The 14,114-nt window shown below is 36.4% G+C and overlaps 1 protein-coding gene across 2 annotated transcripts in view; it reads right to left on the reverse strand.

Annotated features, from left to right (window-relative positions):
- TUSC3 (tumor suppressor candidate 3) overlaps nt 1-14,114 on the reverse strand; it is a 152,742-nt gene that overhangs the window by 60,920 nt on the left and 77,708 nt on the right. For both annotated transcript variants that reach the window (XR_011559557.1, XM_070756623.1), the window contains exons 4-6: nt 12,524-12,664; nt 8,959-9,099; nt 3,237-3,326 (exon numbers count right to left, since the gene is read on the reverse strand). Coding sequence is in view for 1 of the 2 variants with exons in the window: in XM_070756623.1 (XP_070612724.1) it covers nt 3,237-3,326; nt 8,959-9,099; nt 12,524-12,664 (372 nt within the window). In the remaining variant the exon portion in view is untranslated. The remainder of the gene's footprint in view (nt 1-3,236; nt 3,327-8,958; nt 9,100-12,523; nt 12,665-14,114) is intronic.

The raw sequence follows: 14,114 nt of genomic DNA on the forward strand, positions 1-14,114 counted from the left end.
CTACTCATACTCTGCTCACTGAATATATTATTTGGAGTTTTTTATTTCCTTCAGAATTATGATGTGGCAATTAGGGATACCTTGGATTCACTGATACAATATATTAGTAGTCATGCAAGAATATAGTTAAGAGATGTAACTTATTTGCTACTGCTGTAGGTATCTTAGACTTGGCTAGTTAGTTGGGTTAAATTGGTCTCAGATTAATTTACACATATTTCTGGAAACAGCAAATTTCTACAGGGCAAGACAAACCTTCTGGACAAACCTATCCAGGCAGTAAACAGTAGGGAATATATAGAGCTTGGAATTAGACTGTTGAGTTCTTGTTGATATTTGAGCTTGGCTGTTTTCCTGCAGACAATATGTTTCCAGGCTAGGTAACATTATCAGGCCATTATAGAGGAGAGATCCCAACTGTGGACAACTTGCAGGAGAAAATACTAAGTATATTGCTGTAAGCTTTTAGAGAAAAAGATGGAAAATACCACCAATACATATAAATAAATACAGCTGTTTTACTCCACTGCATATATGATATTCTGCATTATTCACGGTGCTAAGCTGCTACTTGACTCCAACTCTATTGCCCTCCAGAGCACCTTTAGAAGACAAGTAAAAATATGGAAATCATTCTGAGCCTTGAAAGCCAACTTTATGGATCTTTGCCTGTATGATTTACAGTTCATCTGAATTGCCAAACATTTCAAATTCATTGAGCCTGGACAGCAATACATATGCTTTCAATACTTGCTCTGTTAGTTGAAGGCAAGGAAACGCAAAACATTAGATTTTTCAGTCTAAAAAAAGAAATATATTACTTAAAATTATTTTAAGGAGTTCAGTTTATTTGTAGAAGAAGTGAGAAAAATATGCTGCTCTATGAATGTAAAATAATTCAAACCTTTTCATGTAATTCTGGATAAACAGACCATTCTAATAAAATAACCATTTGATAAAAAGGGAACAATTTTTGTTTTAATTTACTCAGTCTAAAGCTGAGAACATGACAGTTATTTGTCCATCACAATTTTCCGCTGACAATTCTTAATATAAGGAAAAAATGGTAAACTCTCTAAATAAGACTTTAAAAAGAGAATTGAGACATTCCTGATGACTGGAATAAGTATAAATATGTGCTGTGTTCAATTGTCCTGCTGTATGGTAGTTTTTATCTCTATCAAGAAACAATTAAAAAAGAGGCTAAAGTCAGATACTATACAAAGATTTATAATATACTTGAAGAAGTTAGAAAAAGACAAGGTAACAAAAATAATGTATCTTTATAGTCGTCCTGCGCATAGAGAAATTCATCCAAGTAAATTAGTAAAAATTGATAAATTGTTAACCTTTTTCACAAACATAATTTAATTGTTAGAATCAGTGTCGGTTTCTGTAATCTCTTACAATGTTTATAAAACATATCATAAATTAAATAATGAAATAGAATAATGAAATGAGCTATTTTAAAGTTTTAGTGATTTATTTATTTCATACTTATTTGGTAAAAGTTCAGTGTAGCACATTTATTAGACCAAATATGTTATATTATGTCATCAATCAGCTTCTATCCTTCTGTCACCAAATTGATCAGTAATTAAATTCTAGTTGCCACTTTCTTCTTACTTTAATTATGATGTGAAACATCAAAGAAAACAAAAAATAAATTTCAGCTTGAAAGGCTAGGCAAATTATTTTCCATTAACTGATAATGAGAAAGTTTGAAAACTGTACCAAGTTCATTTTAATCTATAGTGAGGAGAGAAGGGGAAAAATAATTCCACGTAGGCTTCAAATAAAGAAAAAAAATTCTTGCAAAAAATTACCATTCTTTTCTTTTCTGTTATTTACAGAAAACAAAATCCTACAATAAATCATTTTTCTTCATCTTGTTTCAAAGTATATCAAGTAATAGGACCAAACTCGGTCCTTCTATGATAGGCTGAAAACTGATCACATGGATGCCTTAATATCAAGCTGTGATTATTGATATTCAATGTGTGCTTTCTTTTTATCCAAGTAGGAATGTTGAAGAGCATTATAACAAAAATTACTATATACTCAAATTAAATATTAAAAAAATCTAAGTATTGAAGAGCAAAAAGGTGAAAAAATATGAATACACTAAAAATATGCTACCTTCTTGATTCACATTCAAAGGACATATTTAAGCATTGTAACCAATTGGATTGTTAATTCAAGTATGCTACAAGGATATATATATATATATATCAATTATATATTCCAATATACATCCTACTATACTTGAATATAGAAATCCACCAATTACTTGCCCTAATTTGATTGGGATTTGTCCTTCCTTGATACAGCATATACTTTGCGATAAATCGTTCACTGCAGATTGCCAAGGTGAGAAACAGGAGGCCTACCTACTAATTATTAGTTCATTTTAATGACTTTGTCTAATGTAACAGCTAACTAATAGCTTTTACCTGTAAGATACATTCAACATATTACGAGACTTATCTTTTTTTTTTTTTTAAAAAAGCACTATCACTTTGCCATGCTGCCAAATATCATATGTATTTTAGTATGAGTTCAGTATCCACAAAAATGCTCAAACATACATTATAAAAGATGCACAAACTTAGAAAGACTTACATAACATTACAGAACGTAACACGTTACAGAAAGACATGTTACATCTTTTAAAACTATAAAAACAATATGCAACTTTTATTTATTACAACTAAGCTGTATTGTTTATACATTTAATGTGAAGTAAGTTAGCTAATCAGAATGCAACTAACTGATCTGTATTCTATGCTATGATTTAGCAATCTACAATGGGTTCTATTGGATAAAACTGCCATCTCAGACAAATAGAGAAACAGGGAACTATAAAACAACATTTAAAGCTCCATGAAAAATATAGACAGAATGAAGAAATCTAAGGGTGCAGTTCACACACTCTCTTCTACAAAGATTTAAAGATAATTGGTACACATTTAACTGAAGAACAATTATATATCAACTGTTTGTTACAGACTAATAGTTTCCTGAAATTCATTACCAGTCTCTACAACATTCCATTAAGCATATGTGCAAACAAATGCTCATGATCAGTTTAATAGTTTGGGGGGGGGGGGAGTGAGAAATATTCCTAAAGGTAAACAGCCACCACAAATTTTCATATTTACTTTTATATTCTATCAATACATCTAGACGCTTTGAAAATGACACTGTTAATTTTGCGCACTGATACAATAACTTACCACTTGCCCATTCTGAGGATTTTTATGAGCATATGGAGGTCCTCGGATATGATTCCACATTTGGCCAGAAGTCATTGCAAAAACAACACACTGAGAAACAAGCAGAAATAAAATATTAATTCATAACCAGAAAATATTTCTTTGCTATATCTGTTATTTACAGAGAAGGTAAGAAAAGAAGGGAAGAATGTCACGATTGTAAAAGTCCGTTAGAACCTTATCGTGGAGGCGATGGATTTAAGAGCTCTAATCATTTGTTCAAAACAAGATTTCTTTTATTTATAAAAGTGAAAATAAACATTGTCTGAGTAGACAAAAATAACAAGTACCTTACATTATGGAGTCTTAAGGCAGAGAAGAACAAAGAGAACAAGAAGGTGGAAATGATAAGGCAGGATATTACATCAAAAATAGGAGGAGATTAATAAAGGCACACATATTAACTTTTTAATTACTAAATGTCTCTGAGGCTGGCAATATTCAGCGTGACAAAGAATACATTACATATTGACAATCTTGTGACTGGGTGGGCATGGCCAACTTGACATCACTCACGTCAAGGGTTATAGTGCCTGGCCTCTCCTTGCCTCAAAGAAATACAATTTCCCTGTCTCCTTAGTACTATCCAAAACCATTACACCCAGGCACACAAAAAGATGCATTATCTACTACATACATATATACTGTATGTACACACGCACACACACAGAGAGAGAGAGAGAGAGAGAGAGAGAGAGAGAGAGAGAGAGAGAGAGATTTTCTAAAGCTACACATTCACTTTCAACCTCACTTTTACTGTATTTGGAAAAACACACCCAGAGTCCACTTTCTGCCACACATTTAACCATAACTTCTGTACATTAGAACATTACACATGCTTTCAGGTGTTCTTCCCTAGCTTGCACATGACTGTTAGAGCCAGGAAATGTCATGGATTGAGTAAAATGTGGAAAAACTCATTTAACAACACTCTTGCTTAGCAACCAAAATTTTGGGCTCAATTATGGTCATAAGTCAAGGACTACCTCTGCCTTCCTCTGCATTGTTTATTATTAAGTCATCTCCAATCAGAGTATAATATAAACAATAAACCAGAAAACCATGAATGTTAACACAAATGGACAAGAAACAAAAGTTTGTTTAAGTAAATGGGTCTTTGTCTGATGCTGGAAATATACAAATCAATCCACTTTCTATACATGGAAGTTGGCTGGGTGACTTTAGGCCAGCAATTCTCTCTCGGGTCAACTAAGCTTATGGGGTTTTGTGGGGAAAATAAGAGAAGAAAGGAATATTAGATACTTTATGTTTACTACCTTAAGTAATTAATAAATAAAGGAGGAGAAGAATATCCTGGAGTTTGAGACTTATTGCTTTTAATTATTATTTTTATCTTTGCTGACCATCCAGGGTCACCAAAAGTGAGTTGGTGGCTGTATGAATTTTCTTAAATAAATAAATAAAATAAATCTAGGAAGCAGAAACAAATGTATCCCCATTCCCCCTTAATGCCAAGTGCTACAGAATGGGAATGGACTTACTTTTCTTAAGTTTTATCAGCCCCCAATTTAAAAAGTGTATTTGACCTCACTTTGGCAAACTTTGGCAAAACATTGTGTATATACAGAATAATTCCAATCCGATAAGCTTTTGAGTTTAAAGCTTTTGGAAGCTGCAGAAAACATCTACATTCAACTACTGTATTCACAAAGCTGAACGAAGAGCAGCTTCAACAACTATTTAACAGACTATTGTATGATAGCCCATTTGAAAAATGTCACCATCTGGGCCTTCTTGCTATTTTAATGCATTATCTATTAATAAGGAACAAACTAGCATGAACGCTAGCAGATGTTAATGACCCATCTAACTCACATGCAACCTAGAGGCAACATAAACTCACATAATTATACAAGTCCTCTACATCTAGAACTGGATGATTACACAATGCTTGGGAAATTGAGTTTATAGAGAACACTGGTCTTCATTGTGGTTTCCCCCTGGGCTGCTTTTCTTTTCAGAAGGCTATGAAATATAGCTCATTTTATATTTCATTTTCTTACTGTTTCACATTTTATAATATTCAGTTCCATTTCCTCATTCCTGTTATTGCATATTTGCTGTAACGTATTTTTCGGAGGATAAGATGCACCTTTTTCCTCCCTAAAAGAGGTTGAAAATTCAGATATGTCTTATACTCTGAATGTAGCTTTTTTCGAAGCTTTTTTCCCCAGCCCTAACTAGGTGCTAACGATCTTCCCAGATCATTGTTGTGGTTGGCTCTGGGCCAGCTCCTGCTCCAAGGACTGTGGGGGTGGATGTGAGTGAATCCTCCCATTGTCGGAGGCCCGTTTTGCTGCCGGCTGCTTCCGACAGTGAAGCGTCTGGGGAGGATTCTGAAAGTGAAGTGGGGTCGACGGGGAGGTAAGGACAGGCAGCCCATTAGATAATTGCCCCGTTAGTGAATCATCTTCCTTATCATCATTAGATTCTGAAGGGGAGACATTCATAGATGTGCGCAGACGCAGGGTGATGTCAAAGAAAGAACTGTGTAAATATTACAGGAAATAAGGGAGATCACCTATAGCCGGGGTAATTAGACTAATGGAGCTGCTGTTAAATAGCCAGCGTTGCTGCCTCTGGGCATGGAAGTTTATCTGTTTGATGTTAGTGAGAACTGCGTTTTACATCAGGATTTCACAAGGACTCTTTGACCTGTTTCAAGATTTTTCCAGGACTCTTGTACTAACTCAGTTAAGTTTTTGACTCAAGGGGGTAGCTGTGATGTCTTCACAGCTGCCTTTTATCTGCTCTGTTTTTGTTTTGTGTTCCTCACAGCGTTCAAGGCTGTTGACTTGTGGGAGAGCACTTTAACTGGCTAACAGTGTGTTTGGAATTATTTTCCTTTCGATAAAACAACTTTAGTTTCTTTACAAATGTCTGTGTTTTAATTTCTTTTTTTGGACTTAATTGGGGGTTCGCAACGAGAAGCCCAGCAGAACAGCTCATACTTTGCAGGTTCTTTCATTGTTACTCTTTGCAAAGGATGTTTTCCAATCCCTAAGTCTTTGCAAGGTTTTTTTTTCATTGCTCTTACTTGCTCCAAATGTTTCTTTCCAGCCCTAACTAGGTGCTAATGATGTTCCCAGCTCTCGCCTGCTTGCAAGCTCTTTCATTGTTACTCTCTGTCAAGAATATTTTCCAAACCCTGTCTTTGTAGGGGTTTTTTTATTGCTCTACTTTTTATGAATGTTTCTTTCCAACCCTAACCAGGTGCTAACAATGTTCCCAGCTTTTACTGCCTTGCAAATTCTTTCATTGTTACTCTTTGTGAAGAATGTTTTCCAATCCCTAAGTCTTTGCAAGGTTTTTTTTTCATTGCTCTTACTTGCTCCAAATATTTCTTTCCAGCCCTAACTAGGTGCTAATGATGTTCCCAGCTCTCGCCTGCTTGCAAGCTCTTTCATTGTTACTCTCTGTCAAGAATGTTTTCCAAACCCTGTCTTTGTAGGGGTTTTTTTATTGCTCTACTTTTTATGAATGTTTCTTTCCAACCCTAACCAGGTGCTAACAATGTTCCCAGCTTTTACTGCCTTGCAAATTCTTTCATTGTTACTCTTTGTGAAGAATGTTTTCCAAGCCCTAAGACTTTGCAGGGTTTTTTAAATTGATCTACTTGCTATGAATGTTTCTTTCCAGCCCTAACCAGCCTTAATGATTTTCCCAGTTCTTACAGGCTTGCAAGCTCTTTCATTGTTACTCTCTCTGAATAATTTTTTTTAAGCCCTAACCAGGGGATAAAATAATGTGCTGAAGCTGACCAGAGGAAGAATGCTGGCCATATTAATATCTGGTAAGCAGATCCCTTTCCCTATTTTCCTCCCCAAAAACTAAGATGGGTCTTATACTCCGGTGCGTCTTATATTCCGAAAAATGTGGTACGAAAATTCACTTACTCTATGGTCTACAAAAGTGCGAATCCTTCATGAAATACATGCTAAACGAAAATGTTATGACTTCTTCCTCTTTGTGGAACATAGAAGCTGTTCTATATCAATAGTTTTAATCACTAAGTCATGATAATACTGTTGTGCAGTTGTTTATAGTGTGTGTTAGTGAAAACTATGTTATACATACACACACACACATACATTTATGTAATTATAAAACAAAGTATAAAAATGTGAAAACTGAATTATTATGGCATAAACTCTCCATGATAATCCCAGTAGTTAAGAAGAACTCAATTAGTATAAAAAATCAACACCAGCAAAAGAACGTGTAGCTTTGATTTCACATTTTTGTGTATATCTGATATTGTCAGAAATGAATCTCTTTTAATCTGTCTTTCCTGCAAATAATAATAATTGTGGTGTTACAATATTATTCTATAATAAAAAGCACAATAATAAATCAAGTGGAATATCTTATAAAAGCAGCTCTGGGATCAATTGCTGATGCTAGTCTTGCTTGTTGACCAGTAAAAGCAACGGCTTCAGCATTAGAGTGGCTGAATTCAACAAAATGTGGAAATTTGCTTATCACTTTGCCATCAGCTCTGGCCCGAGATATGACAAGAGAACTGTATAAGATGTTTAAAAGATGACAATGTGGACAAAGTGTCTCTCCTTGAAGTGTTACTACAGCTGTTGAGAAGCTGGTAAAACTTCTTCCAAAACAATCTGTATGCACTTCCCTTACACTGGGACACCAGTCAAGAGAACCATCTCTGTGAGCACACAAAGACAGCTGGAGACAATTCTCTAAACCAGGAGTCTCCAACCTTGGCAACTTTAAGACTGGTGACTTCAATTCCCAGAATTCCCCAGCCAGCTAGGGGAATTCTGGCTGTGGAATTCTGGGAGTTGAAGTCCGCCAGGCTTAAAGTTGCCAAGGTTGGAGATCCTTGCTCTAAGCTACTGCTAAGCTTGGAAAAGAATGGTACTGCTTTTAACAAGTCAAAGGAGAATATTTTGTTTGCAACAACAGTACTGCACAATGTTTTTTGAAAGCTCTGCACAGCCCTAAGAATTAGACAGGTGGGATCTGACCCATAGCTGATCTTCTTGAACAGGTCTAGAGGAGGGCAAATTTATATTTTGCACCTCAGGTCTGTTGGGCTTTAAAACAATAATTATAATCCTTAAGCAGTATTTCACTGAGAAGCTCAAAAGTATCAGGCAGGACATTTTAAATTCTGTTTTAGTGAGAACCAATTTTGCACTACTTAAAAACTATAACATAAAAAAAGGAATTTTTGTAGACATGGGTATACTGCACTGACACATAAAATCCGGGGATATTTCATACATGTGCATGGAACCGATCAAATGGCAATATGAGATTGAAAAAGAAATGAATATGATTTTTAGATGGTGATACCTTCTAGATAATTCTGATTTTCTTTTCCTTTTATGACATTTTAACCTTTAGAACTACTGTCACTTTAATAAACACTTACCAATGCTGGAACCAATTAAAATTTAGTTAAAATACCAGTACTCTCCTGACTGCATGGCCTTACTCAACCAATACTGTTTACTGCCCTTGAGATTAGGCACAGCTGTTCCTGTTATGATTTTGTAATCAATGCTGTCTTTCTCTAAGCTATTCATTGATGCAGCACTTTCTCATTAATAGTCCAAAGGAGACTTAAAACTCTGGGATATAGAGGAATGAATTATTTAAATTCAAACTTTTTTAATTATTTAAGTTGGCATACCAATGCAACCATTGCCCAACCGGTCTTGTTGTAGATAAATTCCAGGTTGTTTCGTCGCAAGTAGAGCAAACCACCAACCAATGATACGAGGAGAGCCAAGGCAATAGTACCTGAGTAATTTGGTGGTCTGAACACTCTGATCTGTAAAATAGGAGGAGGGGTATTTGATTAGCATAATTCTACTTTCTGATGCTAAAAGAAAATGCAAACTTTAAACAAAATTGACAGCTAATGTTGGAATACATCTGCATGAAAATCAATCAAGCGTAGTACAACTTTATTTTCCATTATGGGGGAAAAAAACAATTCTTCAAAACATAAAACCAATATAAAGAGAAGTTGTAATAGAAGGTGTTTCTATGAACATGCACACCCACTTAAATCCAAATAGAAACCGTTATGTTAAAACAATATAAATACATAATTTGCACTTTGTTAATTAAATAAAATCAATCTTAATATTTTCCTTTAAAAAAGAATTTTACAAAATTGTAGAAAGTCTCCCAAAGTCTGGAGTTCTGTAATCGCACAAGGAAAGAGGATGGATCTTGCATACGAGTCAGTGCAATGAACTGATTTAAATATATTTATTAATTTATTTATTTATTTATTATTTATTTTATTAATTGGATTTGTATGCTGCCCCTCTCCAAGGACTCGGGGCGGCTCACAACATATTTAAAAACATAACAGTACATCTAATCCAATTAATGGAGTCTGCGGAGAGGGCCGGCATACAAATTTAATAAAATAATAATAATAATAATAATAATAATAATAATAATAATAATAATAATATAATTAAAAAACCCTAAAAATCCTAAAATAATTTAAAACATTCATTATCATTCACTCCATGAAACATACTAAACAACACTCGTTGGTCAGGGGGAAAGATCTAATGTCCTGGCAACAAAAATGAGTCTTTAAACTTTTTTGGAAGGCAAGGAGGGTGGGGGTGGGGACAGTGCGAATTTCTGGGGGGAGCTGATTCCAGAGGGCTGGGGCCCCACAGAGAAGGCTCTTCCCCTAGATCCCGCCAGCTGACATTGTCTGGCTGATGGGACCCTAAGGAGACCAACTCTATGGGACCTGACCTGACGCTGGGATTCGTGCGGCCGAAAGCGGTCTCGAAGGTAATCTGGTCCTATGCCATGAGGGGCTTTATAGATCATAACCAACACTTTGAATTATGTCCGGAAACCAATTGGCAGCCAATGCAGTCTGCAGAGTGATGGTGAGATACGGGCATGCCTTGGAAGGCCCATAACTGCTCGTGTGACTGCATTTTGGATGATTTGAAGTTTCTGAAAAAGATAAGCCCCATGTAGAGAGCATTGCAGTAGTGGAACCTTGAGGTGATAAGGGCATGAGTGACCGTGAGCAAAGATTCCTTGTCCAAATAGGGCCGCAACTGGTGCACCAGGCGGACCTTGACAAACGGCCCCCTCACCACAGCCGAAAGATGATGTTCTAAAGTCAGCTGTGGATTGAGGAGGATGCCCAAGTTGCAGACCCTCTCTGAGGGGGTCAATAATTCCCCCCCTCCCCCAGGGTAATGGATGAACAGATGGACATGTCCTTGGGAGGCAGTACGCACAGCCACTCCATCTTGTCTGGATTGAGCTTGAGCCTGTTGGCACCTATCCAGACCCTGACAGCCCCCAGACACTGGCACATTACTTCTACTGCTTCACTGAGTGGACACGGAGTGCAAATGTACAGTGTACTGGTGCCATGTACCAGGGATATATTGATTATTATGTAAAGTAATCATTGGTGGCATCATCACTCTATTTAAATGGCAACAATAACTCCTATATCTCTTGATAGGGGACGTTTTATCTGGTTCTCTGACCAGTGTATTTTCTTACACAAGTTTGGCAAAATCTATACCCTCTCAATATCACTGAATTTAAGTCCCAGCAGTTCCAACCAGATACATCAAAGTCTGATCCCAAATAAAACAGATATTGAAACACATGGTTGTGTCCATCGTAACAGCACTCAAGAACAAAACAATATTTGAGAGAATATGCTCAAGATAATGGGTGAAACCTTTATTGTCGGTTCCATGATTTAGGCAATTGTAAAACTGACAACAAAGCAGCTATGGAAAGTGAACAAGCTGAATAAACTTGCATTCGGAAGGATTTTGTTTAATCTCTCTGTAAAACAGAAACAAATGCAAAACAGAACAAGATCTATTCTGCAACTCTTCTTGGTGAGAAGAGTTCTTCTCTTGTTTTGTTCCATCTTGTTCAGGAACACAATTAGGAATCGTTTGATAAGTGAACTCAGGATCTTTTTCCATCCCCATCTCCTCAGCAAAAGATGTGAAACAATCCATCTTCATTTGATTATTAATATTGTTAACATTATAGGAATTCCAACTCTGCCGTTCATTGGAAATTATGAGATACAAATCAACATAATAGGCAGACTTCAAATGAGTGGAAAAGTGATTTCAATAATTTTGTGCAGCACTCTTGTGACTATATCTGTATAGTTAAATAATGTTTTTCAATGTATTTATGTAACTGCTCTCATATAGTATTAAAAAGTCAGATTTCTGGAATTATTACTTAACAATAAGTAATATTTCAAGTGGATGCTTACATTAATCACATAATTGGTATACTATCATTCCTCATGTTCTGTTAGGAGACAGTGAGATTAATATTTTAACTATGCAAAGCAAGTTTGAAATACATTATTATTTTTTCATGTTTTATATTATTATAGAACAGTGATGGCAAATCTTTTTTCTCTCGGGTGCTGAAAGAGTGTGGGCGTGCCCTATAGCGCATGTGCGAGTGCCCACACCCATAATTCAATGCCTGGGGAGGGCGAAAACAGCTCCCCTCGCTCCCCAGAGGCCCTCTGGAGGCTGGAAACGGCCTGTTTCCCAACTTATGGTGGGCCCAATAGGCTCATGTTTTGCCCTCCCCAGGCTCCAAAGGCTTCCTGGAGGCTCCCCTCCCAGACCCCCTGTGTGAGCCAAAAATCAGCTGGCCGGCACACACAAGAGCCGGGGTGGCACAGCAGGTAGAGTGCCGTACTGCAGGCCACTGAAGCTGACTGTAGATCTGAAGGTCAGCGGTTCAAATCTCATCAACGGCTCAAGGTTGACTCATCCTTCCATCCTTCCGAGGTGGGTAAAATGAGGACCCAGATTGTGGGGGCAATAGTGCTGGCTCTGTTAAAAAAGTGCTATTGCTAACATGTTGTAAGCCGTCCTGAGTCTAAGGAGAAGGGCGGCATAAAAATCGAATAAATAAATAAATAAATGCATGTTGGAGCTGAGCTAGGGCAACAGCTTGTGTGCCAGCAGAAATAGCACTGCATGCCACCTGTGGCACCCGTGCCATAGGTTTGCCATCACTGCTATAGAATGATGAAAGGGCACAGTTGATTTATTATTTTATTTTAGTCCTTTTTTGTAGAAAAATATTGTGGGGAGAGGGGAAATCATTGCAGGGCGAATCCCAATTCCTAGGTCAATTTGTTGCAGAACCTAGAAGATTAAAGTGGGTCAGTCTTTTTCTTTTGTTAAATGACTTACGTGAACATCCATTCTGTCAGCAATCCATTTAGCTAACTGTTCTGCAGCAAATCCAATTCTCTGTAGGTCAAATGTGTCTGCTCTCTTGGGCTTACCTTTTGGGGGGAAATGCATGAATGTTGGAGCAGAGTTCATATTGAGCTGAAACAGACAACAAAGATGCCATCAAATACTAAATAAACATGGCAATTATTTATCAGTCATAATACGATACAGAAATTCTAGCTAGGCAGTGTTTCAAAAGCTAATAACCTTCCTATAACCTTCCAGTTATGTTATTTCGATAATAATTTCAAATATCTTATAGGGTCCCTGTAAAAATTGCTGACACGTTGAAATTTCAGAAATTTTGAATATCCAAAAAGGGGTAAATAACTGAGTAAAACCTGATAGGGAATTTTGAGTGAGAGAGACAGCTCTATAAGTGTACTAGATAAATATATTATTTAAATATTGCAAAGTGAAATTATCTATTACAATGAATTGAGATACTAAATAATTGTATTTATTCCTAGTACAACATATTCTTTTCCTTTGTTGAATATCTGTTGACAGCTCAATGTGTTATAAAATAGCAATATGAGATACTACGAAACCCTTTTTTTTTTTGTCAAATGTGATATCTCAGATAATGATGTGTGGATTTCCTGACTGAAACAAGAAACTGTTCTGTGAATCTAAGACAATTGAAAGTTTGCATCTTTTAAAATTTCTACAAGTAACTATCTGCACAAACTCAATTATACAAAGCTGTGTGAGGGGGTTGCTGGGTGTACATCTTTTTCCGATACAGGATGAAATAGATCACATATTTCCTGCATTTTTCTTTTTTCCATAAGATACATTTTCCTTTAACAGCAGCATAACAACATGACATTCTCTAGAAAGCTAAATCTATTTCTTGAAGGTCTTTTTTATTCTTTGGGTTATACTGGAAGAAAACAATAATCAAACACTTTCACATCATACTCTACATGGCTGGGAAATAACTTAACGGCAGACTACATGATACTTTTCCATCTCATCCTTTTGCCTTTCCTTCTTAAAAAAAACAGCATGAGTAACACTTGAGGGCACTTATAAAAAGTCTGGCTAAGATTCACTGGATGGGAAGAACATCAGGGAGGGCAGAGATTTTAGGAACTATGGATATCTCTTTAATATTCCCATTCCAGAAATTCCCCCCATCTCCAAAAGGGTAAGGGAATAAGTGTTGGCCCATCCATCCTGGGAACTTTAAAATGCAGCAGATGAAGCCCACCCTTCAGTTAGATGAAGCCCACTCTTTTTTTGCATCTTGCCTTTGGGGAAAATAAAAATCCCATATTATGTATGACTTGGTGGACAGGTATGAACGTCCAATTCAAATTACATTCAATCTTGAACAGAGAAGGGGAAAACTAGTGAAAGATTCACAATGACTTGCTCTGGGGATTTAAAACCTCGATTAGATAAATGTTAGAGCTGGGTCAGAAAGCATCGAGTACATTAGCATTTTTGTAAGCAAGGGAAACAAATGGTATGTGATGCTTTTCTCTGATACCAATTAACATTTTACAGCGGGGTTACATCCCAATAATCTCAATCAAAA

This window comes from Erythrolamprus reginae, chromosome 7, assembly GCF_031021105.1.
Source record: "Erythrolamprus reginae isolate rEryReg1 chromosome 7, rEryReg1.hap1, whole genome shotgun sequence".
Classification (NCBI taxonomy): Eukaryota; Metazoa; Chordata; class Lepidosauria; order Squamata; family Dipsadidae; genus Erythrolamprus; species Erythrolamprus reginae.